The following is an 18,235-nucleotide window of genomic DNA, read 5'->3' as shown; positions in this document are numbered from 1 at the left end:
GACCTAGATGACCAAGTATCCAGGTCGCAAGAATTATCCGTTACCCCTCCACGTGGGCCTTAAGTAGTTTCTGGGGGGCCTATAAAATCATCAAATTAGACTGGTGAATTACATGATCGTCGGCTCTATAGTACAAAAGAATTGTTAGGTGGTGTTTGAGGTCAAGAGTGGTCACCCGCGACTGGCCAAGCGACAAGGTGATACAGTCCCGATATCAGCCGACTTGGGTGATGCATGTGCCAATTCCCTGCTTCGAGGCCTGTCTGGTAGCCGAGTCTGTACAAATCTCAGAGCTTGGGCCCTGTGGAGCTTAGCTACTGTGCCTGGGCAACCCTGGCTACGGCGGGGTCCCCCAACAATTAAACCCTGTGTAGAAGGTTGCCCTGTGTAAATCCATGCCTGGGGAGCCAGAGCCAGAGCTAGAGACAGCCCAAGCATCCATTATTTTCTGCCAGGCTCTTCCCATTGTCTCCCGCTCTCCTCCCCTGTTTCTCTCTCATCCCCATCTTCATCTTCATCAAAGACTCATAATCTTCAAGATACCAAACACCGCAATCATGTCTGTCCCCGCCTTCTCCGACATTGCCAAGCCGGCCAACGATGTATGCCTCTTCTGACCTCCCCACGTCGTCTTTACTTCTGTTTTGGTTCTTCTGGCTGTGACTACACCACGGCTGCGAGAGATGTGTTTTCCCACTCCTTTGGATCACATACCAAGGAGTGGAACTGGCCATACAGCTCTGGGACTTCAATTGCCTCGATATTGGATCCAAACACCTTTGCCATACCTGCAACATGATCATCTATGAGCTCCGCTGACTTTTGCGCCTCGTTTTTGCGCCGTTTTATAGCTCCTCAACAAGGATTTCTACCACCTCTCTGCCACCACCTTCGAGTTCAAGGACACCGCCCCCAACGGCGTTGCCTTCAAGGTCACTGGCAAGTCCAGCCACGAGAAGGCCACCTCTGCTGCTGTGAGTATTCCTTTGTAAACAAACCCAATGGCAGTCCATCCTGTTGTTTTTCGTTCGGGGGTTCGGAGGCTAGTGCTCGGTCAACCGCGGCTTTCGGCGCCGTTGTCAAACTAGCTCTCTACAACTTCAATGAGAAACAAGATGGCCTCCTGTTTTGCAACATGGGACTGACCTAAACCTTACAGATTGAGGGAAAATACACCGACAAGCCTACCGGTACGACACCACCGTCTTTTTCTTCAACACCGTCACTTTCACAATCTCCATCTCCGTCCCCACCACCCATATCTAACCCCCGCCGAAAACAAAATCTCCCCTCTCTCAGCGTCTCGCGAATCCTTGGGCCAAAATCGGGATGGCCGATAGGATTCGCAGCGCTTTTTCAACCTGGCTTCGCTCAACTGCTAATGTTCTACTCCCGTACAGGCCTGACCCTCACCCAGACCTGGAACACCGCCAACGCTCTCGACACCAAGATCGAGGTCGCCGACTCCCTCGCCAAGGGCCTCAAGCTCGAGGGTCTTTTCAACTTCCTCCCTGCCACCGCCGCTAAGGGTGCCAAGTTCAACCTCCACTTCAAGCAGCCCGGTTTCCACGGCCGTGCTTTCTTCGATCTCCTCAAGGGCCCCGTCGCCAACGTCGATGCTGTTGTCGGCCACGAGGGTTTCCTCGCTGGTGCTTCCGCTGGCTACGATGCCAACAAGGCTGCCCTGACCGCTTACAGCGCCGCTGTTGGCTACGCTGCCCCCCAGTACAGCGCTGCTATCACCGCTTCTGACAACCTCAGCGTCTTCGCCGCTTCTTACTACCACAAGGTCAACTCTCAGGTTGAGGCTGGTGCCAAAGCTACCTGGAACTCCAAGACCGGCAACGCTGTCGGTCTTGAGGTTGCCAGCAAGTACCGCATTGACCCCGTCTCTTTCACCAAGGTTCGTACAATCAAGCCTACAAGAATGGAGGCATATGACTGACTCATGATCCGAAATATAGGTCAAGATCAACGACCGCGGTATTGCTGCCCTTGCCTACAACGTCCTCCTCCGTGAGGGTGTCACCCTGGGTCTCGGTGGCTCTTTCGACACCCAGAAGCTTGACCAGGCTACCCACAAGCTCGGTGCCAGCTTCACCTTCGAGGGTTAAACTGATGCTAAAAATTACCTCTATTCAGCTTCTAGCATAAAATCTGCGCTAGAATATTCCGCTCTAGAGTTGTTCCACCCTCAACAACTCATGTACCTTACAGGCTTGCATTGCGGTGGTCCTTAAGGATGTAGATTAACTCAAATAAAAAATCTCGAAGATCTTGATATGTCTTGATGCCCCTTCATGTGTATGAAGCCTCTTATTGGATATTTGTGCAGGGATCCCGTTCTGTCTATCAAGAATCTATCTTGTACATATAGCCGTAAAACTCCAATATGGACGTTAATATATCGTGCATACCGTACGTCCTTACTACACGTGCTCTAAAGAGAGTGATAAGATTCCGACTCTTTCTCCCCTTTCATCTAACCTCTCTCCTTCTTCTGCTGTCCAATGCTCATGAATTGAATATAGATGAGAGGGGCCAATAATGTCGTTGCAAGAATACCCGATATTATGATGAAATGCCCAGTGATGGACGTTTGTGGCTCGAATTCAATATCGTCGTCACCCATAGCCCGCTTCTGCCATCGTTCTTTACGTCGCTCGTCCTCTCGTCGATGTGTTCGCGTATGACCTTCTTTGTCAAAGTGGGGGACATTGTTCTGGTGCCCAAAAGGATCGTCGCCTGGCCCCATGCCTCCATGAGAAGCGGTCTCGTGGGGTTTAAAAGGGTCACCCCATGGGCTCTGATGACGACTGTGTGATGCTCCTTGTTCTTGCGACGATGCGCCGCCGCCACCAGTACTTTCTTCATGCGCCTTGCGACGCTTGTCCACCTGGTCTCCCCAGCCTCCACTCCGGTAGAAACTAGGCGGCGGACCGCGAAAGGTGCCTCTCCTGCGGCTTAGGCCTGAAGGTGCGCGTCCACCAGCCTGGTGGGAATGGTAAGAACCACGCTGAGCAGCTGTTTGCGGTGGATGATGGTGCAGACGCAGGACATCTCGATCGTAGGCTGAGCGGCGAGACTTATCAGACAAGACAGTGTATGACTCGGATATTAGGGAGAACGTAGATGATGCGTTTGGATCTGAACGATTGGCGTCGGGATGGTGTGTCTTGGAAAGCGAATAGAAGGACCTGGGAAATGTCAGTTAGTTGCATATCATCATGGGCGTTGCGGGCAACGGCCATACTTTTTTATTTCTGCCGGTGTGGCGTCATGGCGCACGTTCAGTCGCTCATAATGATTCTTCTTGGCGACCTCATCATGCCGCCCTCTTCGTTGCTGAGCTTGCAGTCCATATAAGTTAATAGCAGGTATCGGACACCGGAGCAGTCTAGCGCTGCAAGCTGGAGGAATTGGCGCAGGGCGCAGGCTACAGAGGAAGGAGGGACGCAGCGGCATGCCGCATTACGGCCGTGGTAGGAAAGAATAAGGACGGGTGAGTTATTTCCAGGATGAAGCGGTGGTATAAGTAAATGTGGAACATGGGTTACTTATGATGATACATTATTTTTGGCGGTGATGTAATCTATGACTGGGGGTGAAGGCATATGCGCGAGGCGGGGCGATGCGATTAGCGGGATCGATAGTATTAACCACATGTAAGGTATACTTAGCAGAATTTATGACATTGATGCTGTATAAATTTCGTTGCGAATAAGTAGTTAGTTTCAAGAGTATTGATACCGTTTCCTACGTTAGCCCGCGCCTTCTTACTTGTGATGCTGTTGCGCATAGGTGTCAGTGTTCATCCAGGTCAAGTTGCCTTTCATACTTTCGTGTATTAACGATTAATGTGGTCTAATCATTCCTATAGGTTCAATCATACATGAGAATTTAATATAACCAAGGCACTATGCTTCCGTGTTGCTAACCCATTCAAAAACCAATTGAAAAAGAAATCGCTGGTAGCTCGTAGCTTAATGGCCAAATTTCCACCAAGATGTCTTCTTCTTAGGAGCCTCAGGCTCCTCGCCCTTGGGACGCTTAAGGGGGTGTGCCTCAGTGTTGAGCACCCATTCGTCCAAGTTGATAATGTTGGGATCCTCAAAGGTGAGGTAGAAGTACTTGATCGTTTCGGACATCCAAAAGGTCTAGCATATTGTCAGCTTTAATCTGATAAGTTGAATGGCTGAGGAACTTACCTCCATGCTATCGCGTTTGTCGCTACCCTTTCTGTTGACATCAGTGATTGTAGCAAAGGCCTCCTGAGTCTCAGTCTGTTTGATGATGTTGTCCCACATACGCCAAGCAGCGCCGCGCCAAACATCGTCGCCTGTGATACGCCACATGTAGAAGACGCTCTCAATAGCCTCAGGGCGCAGTCTGTATTCTGAGTTGCGGACTCGGACAAAACCCTCGGGTAGCTTGTCCTTTTTCTCCACAGGCTTGTCACTCCAGTGGCATTTGCTGGTAATAGACTCGCATGCTTCAAGCTCAGCAATCTCGGGCATGATATTCGTGGGGAAAGCGTCGTATGCCCAGACACAGCCAGCTGTTAGGCGAGAACCGAGTTCGACAAGATCAGTACGTGAAAGAAGCTTACCAGCCAAAGCATAAGTCCCGCCGATAAAGCATGTCAAGTGCTGCATTTCAGCAGTAAGCTTGGGCTTGGCACCATCATCGCCTGGTACTGCGTTGCCTGACATCAGTATATTCAGGTCACTGGGGTTACGAGGTTTGAAGAGCAGATGCTTAGTGGCGGTATCAAGAGCCTTTGTGGTCATCTCAACATATTCAGAATCTAGGCCACCCAACAAAGCGTGCATCTTGGGCAGGTATTCGTATAGTGAATCTGCGCCAGCTCCAAGGGTGAAGCGATCGTCGTCGACGTTTTCCTCTCGGTAGTTCATGACATGTGGCCACAAACCGGGGATTTTAGTATTGTCCTGATTGCGGTAAAAGAACTGCTTAATGCGCTCGGTGGCATCATAGTACTTGGGGTTGCCAGTAATCTGGGACAGACGAGTGAACTCGAGGCACATTGAGCCGCCTGCAGCACCAGACATTTCCTCATCGGCTTGCTGTTCTCCGTTCTTGGCAGACTTGAAGTAGAGCCAGTGGGATGGCAGACGGTTGGGGGTGTCGAAAGCGGCATAGAGCATCTCGCCTAACTCAATGGCCTTACCAAGCAAGACAGCTTCGTCAGAGAGCTCATAGGCAGAGAGGAGGCCACCAAGGTGACGAATAGCTACCTCAAACAGGTTGAGGTAGCTATCACCAGTGCGCGCCCAATCGATCATGGCAACAATCTGGACAGCTTCTTTAAACTCATCCTTCATGTCAAGAATCCAGAGAGTATCGAGAGCATCGACAATCTGGGCGGCCCAGCCAGAAAAGGTGGTCTTGCCCTTAAGGGAGACTGGTGCCAGCTCGTCCCAGCCCCACGCATGCTTCTTATAAGCCTCCCAGCTCTTGGTGAAGGCCTGCTTGATGGCTGCCTTTCTAGCAGTCGTCTCGCCGTCTTCGGTGTAGCCGTTCGGACGTTCCTTTTGAATCTTGGGCAGTAGCTTAAATGTGCCGTTTGGAGGACTCTTAATGTTGTCGACGGGGTGGAAGATCTGCTGCTTGCTCCAATCGTAGCTGCTGGGAAGGTAGTTGTACGTGCCTATTCTAACGGTACGGTAACGTTCATAGGGACGAAAGTTGTGGACAAGAAACCATGTGATGGCGATGAAAAGAAAAAGGCTAATGTAGCGACGACCCGGTCGCCCTTGGAAAGTGGCCAACATTATGATGTTATATGCGCATTGCGCGTCAAAAAAGTGAGAGTCAAAGTGTGGCGAGGTTCACCGAGGGAGATAACAAACAATCGATTGAATCTAAGGAGCGACGTGAAGAGCCAAGCACAAACGAAGATAACGAAAGATGCAAGAAGAGAAGAATCAGCGCTGCACAAGTAGGGAAGGGACAAGCTACTATCTATAAAAGGCAAGCCTGGCAAGGTAATGTGTATGCACATGTGTACCTGCTTTAGTAAGTGTGCGGCGTGGAGATCAGAGACAAAAATCAGGGAGAGACAGTGGCCCAATGGCGGAAGCCAAGCCAAGGAGGGAGGGATTGATATGCAACTTCCAGGGGGAGGCTTGCCCGCGTTAGTACCTAGGTATAGGTACCTAGTACTTGAACACCTAGGTCCATCAAATGTGATAGAAGATACCTCATAGCTACGGCTGCAACAGGTAGAGAGTGCTTAGCTTGTTATGGTAAGGTGGGCCAGAGTACCCTGAATTCTTATGTTGTCTTTTTCCGCTGTACACGGTAAGACCCTTACTTACCTGTCAAGTATGCAGTTTGGATGTTGGATAGTATTCATTCAGCCGCATCATTTCAATCATTTGCATGACGACAACTGCCTACAACATGCCATGTACCTAGGATGGCCCGGGCCATGCCCATAGATATAGGCCTAGGGATGTAACCCATTAACTGACCCCAGTCTAAGAGGCGGGCACGGATACCATAGAACAGTACACTACCTAACTACTCTTTTACACAGGCAAGCCAACTGAGTTCAACATAACCGTTCCATGGCTCATTCATGATCGGGGCTATGAAATAAACTAGCCAACCAGACTTCCACACTAATTCTACAAGATACTGAAACTGCCAGCCCCTGACAGATACATTTCTCCCTTACCTGTGGCCCTGTTGTCTTATATAGGTACCTGCTATCCTGTCTTTCTTGCAAGGGTTTGCGCAATCCATGCTGAGCCAATTAGTTACTATGTAGTCACTTTGTCCATGTTTATATAGGTGCTTTTAAACATTCCTCCGGTTCCCCTTGCTTCGGCCAAAAACTCGCCTTACATGGTCTACCAGGAATTCCCGTATGGGCTATGATCAGTCAAAAGAACGACTTGAGCTTGTTTTCTATCTAGTAATGACTGACTATGGTCAACTCGAAAAATCAAAGTAGGGTGCCAAAGCACCAAACAAGTGAGTGGCCCGCAAATCCTCCAGTATGTTTTGAGCCATCATGTTGTACGAGTTCGCTCCATCATCTTGTCTTGTACGACTATATAGTCAGACTGTATGTCGTTGCCGGCCACTTTTCATTGACTCTTCTCCTCACCTCGTTCCTCATAACTCGACCCCTCCGCTATCGTAATGTTTTCTTTTCAAAGATCAAGACAATCTGCACCTGCCGGGCCTGCTACAACCCTATATGAGGCCGTCGTAAGTCGAGCCGCCGGCAACGCAACTCCCATGTCTCTGTCCTGGCTTGTAATTTAGCCGGGCGTCGTCCAACGGTTAGGACACGGCACGGTTTCCGCAAAGAGAAGCGGGACTTGACCGTATAGGCCTTGCTGAAAGGCTTCCGAAGGGAACGACGATTTGCCCTCCGCTGGTAGCGGCAAAACGTGCAGCAGAGCCCGTGGGATGCAAAATTGGAATCATCTACCCATAGCGCTCATTTATCCCTTCAGTCGTAACCTCCTCCAATTTGGCTGTGGAATGCCGTGCTGACACTCTTCTCGTCGTCATCAAAGCGTCGCCCGTAACCGTTACCGGGAACCATGCGTCCACTGCTTTCGACGTACTGCTTGAGGCGGTCGCTTTGACTGTAGGAAACTGGTCGCATGCCCGTGACGGCGTCATGAAGTCCTGCCCCAAGACTGACACCGCCCTGCCCTACTCCCTTGCCGCCAATCACACTCGAAGATGCATCCGTATACTCGGAGTTGGCCACACTCTCGCCTGCGACGCTTTCCGTGGCACGACCACGGCTCTTGCCTCCTCGGCCAGGAGCAGCTACACCTGGTAGACCAGGCCACTGATCGGGGGTGAAGCTTGAGAACATAGGGGGGAAGGCGCTGTTGAGAGAAGCGCCACCAAACGCAGAACCATGAACGGAAGATACGTCGTCGGGAATATACGACACCACGGAACCTGAATCGAAGTCCCGGCCTGAGGGGGGCGGGTTGAAACGCCCTCCGTTGGAGTAGCTCCCTGCTCCGAACTGCGGCTGTTGGTTCTTCTGTCGGAAACTAACTTTGGGGCGACTGAACTGGAGCAGACATGCCTGGAGGTTGGTCAAGGGACCTTCGACGAAGCACTTGCGATCCTTGAAATGGACAAGCAAGTTATGCCAGAGCTCGTGCTTGGACAGGACCTTGGGGTTGCCAAGAATGACAAGCCCGTATTTGGCTCGAGTCAAGGCCACGTTCAAACGGCGGGGGTCGGACAAGAAACCAATGCCCTGGTTATCGTTGGATCGGACACAGGAGAGGACAATAAAATCCTTCTCACGGCCCTGGAAAGCATCAACCGAAGCGACCTCGACCTCCTTGTAGTACTCCTTCTTATAAGTTCCCGAGTTTTGCATAGTAGTCACGATATAGCTTCGCTGGCCTTCGTATGGGGTAATGACACCAATATCAGCAGGCTTCACCCCGGCCTTGAAGAAGCGAGTGACTGCTTTCTCGACGTTGGATGCTTCCGTGCGGTTGAGATACGATGTTCCCGAGGCAGAAATTTCTTCGTGGCCCAAATTAGACCAGAACATCATGGGCATTTCGCCGACAGGCCAAGGAAAGTCAACATCCTTGCGCAAGCGGTTCTCATGGGTGACACCATTCTGCAGACTACCGTCGTAAAACATATTGGAAGGGAATTCAGAAAGACAAGGGTGCATACGGTACTGAATATTCAGTCGGATAGGAGAAAGCTTCAGATTGACCAAGCGCTCAAAAAGTGACTGGTTAAGACCGGCCTTGGCAGCCTTCTTGTTCATGATGACAGGACCAAGTTGCTTGTGATCACCCACAAGGACAACCTGTTTACATCCGAGAACAAGCGGGATCATGCACTCGGGCTCTGCTGATTGAGTCGACTCGTCGATCAGAACGTTTCTGAACTTCATCTTGGACAGGCGGGGATCACCAGCACCCACACAAGTGCAGCAGACAACGTCGGCATTGTTGAGAATGTCACGCTCGGCAATCTTGGTGAGTTGCTTGTACTTTTTCTCATCCTGACTTGAAAGCTCACCCAGCTCGTTCTTGAGCTGCGAGAGCTTGACGAGCTCGCTGTTGTGCTCCGACATACGGACCTGTTCATGGAGAGCCAAGAAGCTAACAGACGATTCGACATCCTCACGGGATTTGGCTGTGAGACGGACCACCTTGAGCCCAGTGCGGTGGACGCGCTCGCAAAGCTGATCCACGGCGACGTTGGAGGGTGCGCAGACTAGAACCTGGTTTCCACTCATCTTGGCTAGATGGTAGATGATGGTGGCAGAGGTTACGGTCTTGCCAGTTCCGGGAGGTCCTTGGATCAAACTAAGGGGCTTCTGTAGAACTGCTTTGATCGCACCGACTTGGCTAGGGTTGAGGTCAGGAAGGCCAGGAGCGGACCACTTCTTAGGCAGATTCGTCTTCATAACTTGCAGCTGAACCTCATGGCCCAGCAGGGTGTGGAAAATGTAACCAGATACACTCATGTCGTCGACAGCGAACGTTTTCATGGCCAGTTGCATACGATCATAAGATGTTGCTTTCCAGACATAATCGGCCGAAAAGTTGTGAGACAGGTCGGTGGGGACGAGCTTCTCGTTTCCGGTCTTGCGCAACTCAAGCGTAACTTCGTCAGACTGGTTGTTCGGGATCTTGATAACATAGCCGACTCCTTCCCAAGGGGTTCGTAGGTCGCCCTTATATCGTAGGCGCATCTCATCGCCGACAGCAAGCTTGACGTCACCAGATTCAATCTTGTGGAGGTTGAAGCTGACAAGATGCTTGTTGTTCAGACCATAGTCCCAACGAACCAAAAGTCCATCTTCAGACTGCGCTTCCTTTAGTTTCTTGTCGTAGTCGGATTCCATCTTAACTAAGGGGCCGAAGATGTTCTGATAGTGGTAGGGGTCGTCGTAGTTTAGTAGGACAGGCTGGGGATCATCATCAATACTGGCTGCCTTTTCAAGGTCAACAACTGTCGCCTTGGGTTCAATCTTCCACATCTCCTCCAGTTTGGCAATCATGTTTGGCGTAAGGTGACGGGCTCTAAGTTGTTCGGAGTCTGACGGTGTTGCAACTAACCATGGCAAAAAGGCTCGCTCTTCGATCAGTGGTTGCCATCGTGATGTATCCCAGTTCATGTCCTTGTTGGAGGTGTTGGCGGCACATGGCTGTCGACAGAGAAGGACGACAACAGTATCAGACTTTGCTGGGATGAAGCCCAAAAGGAAAGCATTCTTGGTTCCGCAATTGTAGCATTCCAAAACGGTATCGCCGAGGGTAGACTCGGGATGAAGCTGAACTTCTTTGTGGCGAGCTCGAACGAGGTGGTTCACGATGTGGGTCGAAGTACCGTTGCCTCTCGCACTGCAAAACCATTTATTGCATGTGAGACATTTCACGACGCATCCTGGAGAGTGAATGCCGCAATATCTAACTGGACGTTAGTAAATGCTAAGTAATAAGGTGCCGAACAGTCAACCTACGCGCATGCATGAGCCGGAAGTTCCTTCTCCTCGTCTTGGCCCTTGAGCTTGAGTCCATTCAGTCCATCGACTGGGACACTGTTTATACTGTCGTTATCGTCTTCTTCGAATACTTCAGTTTGGTTGTCGTCATCGTCAGCTCGGCGGCGGCCGTTTCGATCTCCGTATTTGGCATAGAGTAAGCTCTCGTCGGGGTCGATCGTAGAAAGATCATCAGCTCCTGCTTTTATAGCAGCAGCGGAGTCGGATATCAGATGATTCCCAACATGGGTGAAGGCGCCCTCCATGTTGGTGTTGTGTGGAGTTTGGTGGTGGCTCGTAGGGTTTTCCTGCAAGGAGACTTATCAATCTAAATCCCCGCGTTGAGTAAGGTAGGGTAGTGGCAACGCAGTGAACGAGGGCAAGGTTCGGACTGTTGAATGACACCAACAGTGAGTGCGACTCACCTACAGCTGTTGTTCTTTCGAAGAGATCGGTCTAGGAGGCTTTAGGGCGGCTCGAGTCGAATTGTGAAAGTGTTTGGGAGTTGTAAGTCGCTGGTATGGCTCACATCATCGCGGGAACAAATGCGCCACCGAAGTATGCAAGGCTGCGAGAAATACTCTCGTAGTCAAGCGGAATCAATGAGTAGTACAGGGCCTCTCAAAAAGTACGTCACAAAATTTGGCTTCAGGAAATTGTGGCTTCTAGTGAACCAGGAATTATATCGTGAACAGCTGGACCCTCTTTGCTCGGTGCAAGTGAGTGGGATATTTTGCGCCCACGTGATAGGCGGTTCTGTTATCGCATCCGTTCGATAAGGAACTTTTTCTATCTAGACTTTCGTAGTGGCGCCCAGGAAATTTCATATCGACGGCCAATTTCTTGAGAAAGGTCCTACTTTTAGAACAAGACTATATTGTTACAATGATTGTAAGCTCAGCTGAAGGTCTTTTTTATATAAGTCATGAATACTGACATTGATTATGCAGCGCAAACAAGCGCGCCAGAGGCGCGACTACCTATACCGACGAGCTCTTCTTCTACGAGACGCCGAGATCAGCGAGAAGCGAGCCAAGCTGAGGTCGTCTCTCGCTTCTGGCAAGCCTTTGGATCCTACAATCGCCAACGATAAGTCTTTGCGCAAGGACTACCAGTACGACGAATCTCGACCTGATCTCACAACCAACGAACAACTCGACCTCGACGACGAGTATGCTCAGCTTTCTGGAATTGTCGACCCCCGTGTGCTTGTGACAACCTCTCGAGATCCCTCCGCCAGGCTAGCAGCTTTCGCCAAGGAGATCAGACTTCTTCTCCCAACGGCTGTTCGCCTCAACCGTGGAAACCTCATCCTGCCTGACCTGGTGCGCTCCGCCCAGTCAGCAGGTCTCTCCGACGTTGTTCTTCTTCATGAACATCGAGGTACACCAACTGCTTTAACACTGTCCCACTTCCCCCATGGCCCAACAGTTTCGTTCTCTTTGCATAACGTCGTTCTCCGCCATGACATCCCTGGAAGCGTGCGTGGAACCGTGAGCGAGTCCTATCCTCATCTCATCTTCGACGGCTTCACTAGCCGTCTTGGAGAGCGCGTGGTTAAGGTCTTGAAGCACGTCTTCCCTCCCAGAGAAGCCATCACGAGCAAGAACAAGGTCGGCAACCGAGTTGTTACATTCAAGAACATTGAGGATAGCATTGAAGTCCGACAACACGTTTTTGTCAGGACTGGATACGACAGCGTTGAATTGGCAGAGGTTGGCCCACGAATGACGATGCGACCATTCGAAATTCGAAGTGGCACCCTCGAGAACAAGGACGGCGACGTCGAGTGGCATCTCACGCAATATACACGAACCGCCAAGAAGAAGAACTATCTGTAAGATCACTACAGGTTGCGAACCAGATCAGATATCCAATCCTTCCATGCATCTGTTCTGCGGTCAACCGTAATTGGACCAGAGCAAGAAATTGGTCACATGTTGGTGTGACAACTTTGATTCTATGTTCTCTTCAAGTTCTTGGGCAAGTTAGCACGTCGTGAGTATGGTTACAATACACGATGGTGCAAAACAGAACTTGAACGGAACACCGGCGTTTGGAGTTTTACAATGCAAAATATCAAACTAGGTGGTGACGACTTTTTAACAACCGGTGGTCATTTCATGATGGAAGTATTGAATAGACTCACAAAAGTAGACGATAGCTATTGGCTAGTGTTGGCCAACATCAGCACTTGAACAAGATTAGTAACGAATGGATTCGTTCAGGCGCAAGCATCAACATGGCTTTGTCAAACTATCTCTGGAGAGCACTTGAGAAGTCAAAGCTTTCGTTTCATCTGGATATTCATACACACATTGGTCCTCGAGTTGCGATCATAGTCTACTCAAGTCATGCAACGTTAATTAAAACCATTAGAACCAAACAAACCCTTGTCTTGGCAGTCTGTGAATAGAATCCTTAACGGCTCAGCCACAGGAACATGTCCGGCGGATAAGGACTAGCCCAGGACTGGCACATGTCAGTATGCATTCTTGTCGATCGGGTCTCAAATCCACGTCTTGACCTCACTAAAATGCTCAGCCTGCATGGCAAGGGGCTTATGGAGCCTCGCATTCGCAGTTAGACGGATTATATTGGATGAGAGATCGGGAAAGCCCTTGACCAGGGTTGCCTTTGGAGGCTGGCCCAGTTCGCTCCCTCAGTATTCCCTGTGCTGAACATTCACGTCTACTAGCCCGTGTTTACGGCAACCCGCCACTTGCGTAGGCAGCGCTCCGAAATTGCCGGGGTAAGGTATTAGAAACCCTCATACATAAGCTGCGCATATTCTCACTCGGTCAGCAATTGACTTTGGATGATTTTAGACCTTCTCTTGCCTCCATTTTCTCTACCAAAGAATCGTCGTCAAACCGTCTTAATTGCCGATCTTAATAAGCGAGTGTTTTGTTTCCTTCTCCTTGTTTTGCTTCTTAATAGTACTGTTATCCCTGCCCGCTCAACCGACGAAGATCAAGCTTTTTTCCGATCCAAGAACCTAGCTTCCCTACGTCACGCTACAGCGGTTGTTTCCAGAGTTCTTCCACTGAAAGACCCGTGCACCTTCCACTAAAAGTCAAGGGTGAAGACTGCCCGGACGCCACTGTGCACTGGCACCGATTGGATACCTGGACATCATCCAATTCCGACCCATACCTAGGTACTATACATATTGGTCCTAGCGACAATCAAAGCTCAGTCGGGTAGCTTCATCTCGTCACTTTTGCCGGTCAGCCTTTTATTAGTCGTTTTTGCTTCTGCCATCATCACATCCTTCCCCCGCCATTGCTATATCCTCCGAGCATAACTGTTCATCATGTCCTACGATCAGTACAACCAGAACCCTTACCAGCAGGGCCCAGCTCAGGAAAGCTCTCATGGTTACAGCCAGGTACGCGCGTTCCCTTGACACTTAAAAACTGACCACAATCGTGCTGACTCGGATGCTGCGATTCAGACCAATCCATATGCGCAAGATGCGCCAGCCCATGGCAACAACCAATATGAGATGCAAGATTACTCGCAACAAGCCCCTGCTGCCAGCTCAAGTCTTTCGCAACAGGAATTCCTAAACCGCGTCCAGAAGCTTCGCGATGAGATTAAGGGTCTGACCACTGACATTGATCACATTGGTGTGCTCCATTCGCGAACTCTCGGCAGCACTGATGGGTCCGCAAACCACGAGCTCGAGCAGTATGTCTCTCAGACTCAGATTCGCAACACTGCCATCAAGGATGGAATCAAGGGACTAGAGCGCGATCTTGCAAAGACCAATGACAGCTCTCGCACCACAAAGAACACCCAGTTGCAATCTCTCAAGACCTTCTTCAAATCTGAGCTCGACAAGTACCAGAGCGTCGAGCGCGATTATCAGCAACGATACCGTGATCAGATTGCTCGTCAGTATCGTATTGTCAACCCCGATGCATCCGAAGAAGAAGTTCAAGAAGCCGCCAATGCCGATTGGGGTAACGAGGGTGTCTTCCAAACTGCTGTAAGCAATCCCCCAAAAGAAAGGCTGAGATAATTCTCGTGGGTTTCGTAACTGACGCATAATCTCCTTCAGCTGCGAACGAATCGCACCGGACATGCCAGCTCCGTGCTTGGTAACGTTCGCGCCCGTCACAGCGAGCTCCAGCGCATCGAGCAGACTCTCTCCGAGCTTGCTATCCTCTATCAGGAGCTTGCCACTATTGTTGAGCAGCAGGAGCCCGTTGTTCAGGCCGCCGAACAAAACGCGATGAACACTAACGAGCACATGATTAAAGGCAACGAGCAAGTCGAAGTTGCCAAGAAGCACGCCCAGAACCGCCGTAAGCTCAAGTGGTGGTGCGCTCTCGTCGTCCTACTTATTATCATCGCCATTGCCGTCGGCGTTGGTGTCGGCGTCAGTGTAGCCAACAACAACAAGTAGGAGACCGGGCCGTTGTCTTCGACGCTTCTAATGTTTTTCGCTACGATGCCGATGTTATGCTTGTTACGTGTTTTTCATCATAGATATCTCGACGACGTTTGGGCCTTGTTTTCTCTTTTCGCTCGCAACATCAGCGTATACGACATCTCTTTTTACCGTATACCGCATCCCGTACTTAATTTATATTCTCTCCTCGAAGCGCCCAAGCGCTGAGGCTCTCGTTTTGGTAGGCGCGTGGAGGAAACGGTCGGGGCTTTGGCCGCCAGACCCGTGGGTTGTTAATGGGTTCTATGGCTGTTTCTCACGGTGGTTTTTATCGTGGTCATTTCTTGGCCTAGTCGTGTTTCCTTATCTTTGCTTGTAGGGTCACCTACCAATTCTGCGCAACGCAGCAAGAGGCGGGCGAACAAATGGAGGGAGTATCGTCGGTATTGTACGTATTTATGTGGAAACATGATCCAGGAAACGTTCTGGGATGCATGAATAAGTGAAGAGATCCTACAAGATTTGATACCAGGCTTAGCATTTAGACCTGAGTCTGTTTTGAGCATAAGTTATTCAGGCACATGACAAGTTACGCATTGACGAAGAAACGACTTGATTTCTTGTTTCCTCCGATACACCATATATTTCCAAGTCTGTTGAGTACCTGCCCTGCGCCCATCCTCACAGATCCCCAATATGCCTAACAAAGAGATGAGAGAAGTGCTATTATATACAGGTACAGTAGGGTTCAGATGTGTGCATTATAGTTCCCAGCTGCAAAGCATTGCATTGGACTTCACTTGTTGGTGAGGCGAGACAGCTTCGTCGCTGAGTGAGCTCTCTCAATGGACAGAGGGTGGTGTGATCGTGTCCCGCATCCCATCCTAATTCAACGCCTTCCTTTTTCTCGTCTGCTCCAAATTCGTACACTTTACACGCCGTTCTGGCCGTTGATCTTTTGTCTCATACGCATTTATTGAGGTCCCATGCGAAGGCCTCCAGGTCCGGCACCACCTGCCAACTTTGCTGCCAGCTTGGGGTACTTCTCCGTAACTTGGACTTGTGTTCGTGTGGCCTCAGCATAGGACAGAGCATTTACAATCTCGCCTTCGGTTCGGGCAAGCTCGGCGGCACGCTCGAAGTACTTGAGGGCAGCAGGAACATTGTTCTGCTGGAGGAGGAGCTGAGCCATAGTAGCAACGGCGATATCGCATTCGGGGTCGACTATTCGGAAATTAGTATCTGTTCACAATTGGTTGGCTCGGACGTTACTCACTAATAAGAGCCTTCTTGCAGAGGGCCTCGGCCTCCTTGAAGTCTTGCTTCCACTGGAAGAGAGCCAAGGCCTTGTTGATGAGGGGCAGGACGTTCATGGACATGGGCTTAGTCTGCTTCTCCATCTCCATGGCGGTATCGAATTTCTCGACGGCTTCGGAGAAGTTGCCTTGGTCGAGGAGCAGCTCTCCGTAGTAGTTGTAAACATCGGGGACCTTGGGGAAGTTCTTGATGCATCGTCGGAAAGTAGCCATTGACGAGGCAATCGAGCCCATCTTGTACTGGGTAACGCCGAGCTGGATGTGAGAGAAGATGAAGTCTTTATCGAGGTCGATGGACTTCTGGTAGTCCTTCTGAGCATCGGCAAGGTCGCCCTTAATGAAATGGGCCTGGGCACGGTGGTAGTAAACATCGGGGTCGTTCTTGTCTTGCTCGAGGGCCTTGGCGAACTCGGCCTCGGCCTTTTCAGGCTCACCAAGCTCCAGACTGATGCTGGCACGCTTGATATAACTTTGCGTCATTGAGGGGTCAAGCTCGATGCTCTTGTCAAAGTCTTGTGTAGCCTCGGCGTGGTTGCCGAGCAGAGTGCGGAAAGTACCCCTCATGTTATAAGCAAGTGCTTCGTACTCACCCAAGTCGCCGAGCTCCAGGGCCTTTTCGAAAGCTTGTCGAGCCTCCTCGTACCCATCACCGGTCTTCTTTTCCAAAGCTTGGAGGCCGATCTGCACCTGTCCCTTGCCAGTATCAGGGTCCAGCTCTTCTGAGTCCTCAAGGCCTTCGGGGCGGGGCTTGGGGCGGAAGCTCTGAAGATAGTTGCCAACGAAGATGGGGCTGGGCAGCTTGGGTGGTCGGGAGGCCATCATCTCCTTGGCCTTTTGCTCGGCGAAGGTCTTAAGAAGGCGCTCGACAGCCTGTGCGGTGGACTCGCTCTTGAAGTTGTCGATGATGCATGAAGCTGTAAAATCGAGGAGAGCCTCGGAGTACTTCTTCTGATGCTCGTACGCAGTAGCGCGGCGGTTGATGGCCTTGACATAATCGGGGTCCATGTTGATGGCGGCGGTAGTATCCTCGATCACCTGATCCCATTCGCTCATGGCACTGTGGCAGGCGGCTCGGTTGGAGTAGAAGACAGGGTCGGCCTTGCAGAGGATGGCCTTGGAGTAAAGCTCGATAGCTTTGTTATACGACTTGTCGCCGTAGGCTTTGTTACCAGCCTGCTTCAGTTTGGCGGCGTAATCTTCACGCTGTTCTTGAGTAAGGCTAGAAACTGACTCCTCGTCGACGTCGGGCAGCTCCGGCTCAGTCTCAGCAGAAGCAGGCTTGGATTGGGAGGGGCCGGTTGAGGGTGCTTCTTTATCAGCTTTGCGATCGGCTTCCTTTCGCTTTCTCCTCTCCTTCTTGCTGATTTTTGGTGTTGTGTCCTTGGCGCTCTATAGATTTAGATAAAAAAAGTTAGCCAACAATTACGGGAGTTTATGGTTTGGCATAGAGCCGCATCATTTGGGCGACATTATCAAGAACGGTGTCATCAAGTGGACGGCGGAGGGACATACGTTGTCATTGAGGTAGTAAATCACACCGGCACCCGTAACAGCAATGCCGACACCAGCAATGGTGTAGACAACAGTCTTGTTCTCTGACGCCCAGTGTGTTAACCGCTCCCAGAGACCAGAGGAAGGGTCGACGGGGACGAGGGTTGGCTGGCCCGGAGCCATTGACGGAGTTGGACCTGACATTGCAAAGCCTATAAATTAATAAAGAGGATCGGCGAGATAGTGAGGGAGGAAGTGAGGCCGTCGATGCGGGATTGAAGGAGCTGAGAGAGAGGAGCCGATGATGTAGAGGCGCAGTATCAATCAAGCAAAACCAAAATTCAGTGCAGTGTAGTAGTGTAATGGTAGGCAGGTGGTAGGTTAGTAGGTAGCTTCGGCGGCGGGCTGGACGGGTTGGCTCAACCTTGGTCCCGTCGCAAGAAAAAGCTGAACGGGATGGCTGTGGTTCGAATTTTGGCGCGCCAGTGGTGGGGGTTTCGC

The 18,235-nt window shown here is 50.8% G+C and overlaps 7 protein-coding genes across 7 annotated transcripts; 3 read left to right on the top strand and 4 right to left on the bottom strand.

Annotated features, from left to right (window-relative positions):
* Positions 1-557: 557 nt before the first annotated feature.
* FSST1_005757 (eukaryotic porin/Tom40) lies at positions 558-2,114 on the top strand (the record flags this gene model as incomplete). The annotated part of the gene is made up of 4 exons (XM_083232063.1): positions 558-602; positions 852-974; positions 1,160-1,903; positions 1,965-2,114. The coding sequence occupies 4 exons, from the start codon at positions 558-560 to the stop codon at positions 2,112-2,114; spliced, it is 1,062 nt and encodes a 353-aa protein (XP_083089187.1).
* A 368-nt stretch (positions 2,115-2,482) lies between these two features.
* Positions 2,483-3,465, bottom strand: FSST1_005756 (J domain-containing protein; the record flags this gene model as incomplete). The annotated part of the gene is made up of 2 exons (XM_083232062.1): positions 2,483-3,197; positions 3,254-3,465. 2 exons carry the CDS (start codon positions 3,463-3,465, stop codon positions 2,483-2,485), a joined length of 927 nt encoding a protein of 308 aa, XP_083089186.1.
* Positions 3,466-3,983: 518 nt separating this feature from the next.
* On the bottom strand, positions 3,984-5,795 carry FSST1_005755 (glycoside hydrolase; the record flags this gene model as incomplete). The annotated part of the gene is made up of 2 exons (XM_083232061.1): positions 3,984-4,157; positions 4,209-5,795. The coding sequence occupies 2 exons, from the start codon at positions 5,793-5,795 to the stop codon at positions 3,984-3,986; spliced, it is 1,761 nt and encodes a 586-aa protein (XP_083089185.1).
* A 1,694-nt stretch (positions 5,796-7,489) lies between these two features.
* FSST1_005754 (DEAD/DEAH box helicase) lies at positions 7,490-10,794 on the bottom strand (the record flags this gene model as incomplete). Its single annotated transcript, XM_083232060.1, has 2 exons — positions 7,490-10,454; positions 10,508-10,794. The coding sequence occupies 2 exons, from the start codon at positions 10,792-10,794 to the stop codon at positions 7,490-7,492; spliced, it is 3,252 nt and encodes a 1,083-aa protein (XP_083089184.1).
* A 678-nt stretch (positions 10,795-11,472) lies between these two features.
* FSST1_005753 (snoRNA-binding rRNA-processing protein IMP4) lies at positions 11,473-12,369 on the top strand (the record flags this gene model as incomplete). Its single annotated transcript, XM_083232059.1, has 1 exon — positions 11,473-12,369. The coding sequence occupies one exon, from the start codon at positions 11,473-11,475 to the stop codon at positions 12,367-12,369; it is 897 nt and encodes a 298-aa protein (XP_083089183.1).
* Positions 12,370-13,844: 1,475 nt separating this feature from the next.
* FSST1_005752 (t-SNARE) lies at positions 13,845-14,942 on the top strand (the record flags this gene model as incomplete). Its single annotated transcript, XM_083232058.1, has 3 exons — positions 13,845-13,919; positions 13,986-14,522; positions 14,595-14,942. The coding sequence occupies 3 exons, from the start codon at positions 13,845-13,847 to the stop codon at positions 14,940-14,942; spliced, it is 960 nt and encodes a 319-aa protein (XP_083089182.1).
* Positions 14,943-15,900: 958 nt separating this feature from the next.
* FSST1_005751 (uncharacterized protein) lies at positions 15,901-17,938 on the bottom strand (the record flags this gene model as incomplete). The annotated part of the gene is made up of 3 exons (XM_083232056.1): positions 15,901-16,151; positions 16,204-17,632; positions 17,756-17,938. The coding sequence occupies 3 exons, from the start codon at positions 17,936-17,938 to the stop codon at positions 15,901-15,903; spliced, it is 1,863 nt and encodes a 620-aa protein (XP_083089181.1).
* Positions 17,939-18,235: the final 297 nt, after the last annotated feature.

Source organism: Fusarium sambucinum, chromosome I, assembly GCF_050947815.1.
Source record: "Fusarium sambucinum isolate potato_lamoka chromosome I, whole genome shotgun sequence".
NCBI lineage: Eukaryota > Fungi > Ascomycota > Sordariomycetes > Hypocreales > Nectriaceae > Fusarium > Fusarium sambucinum.
This window is presented reverse-complemented; position numbering and strand designations above follow the sequence as displayed.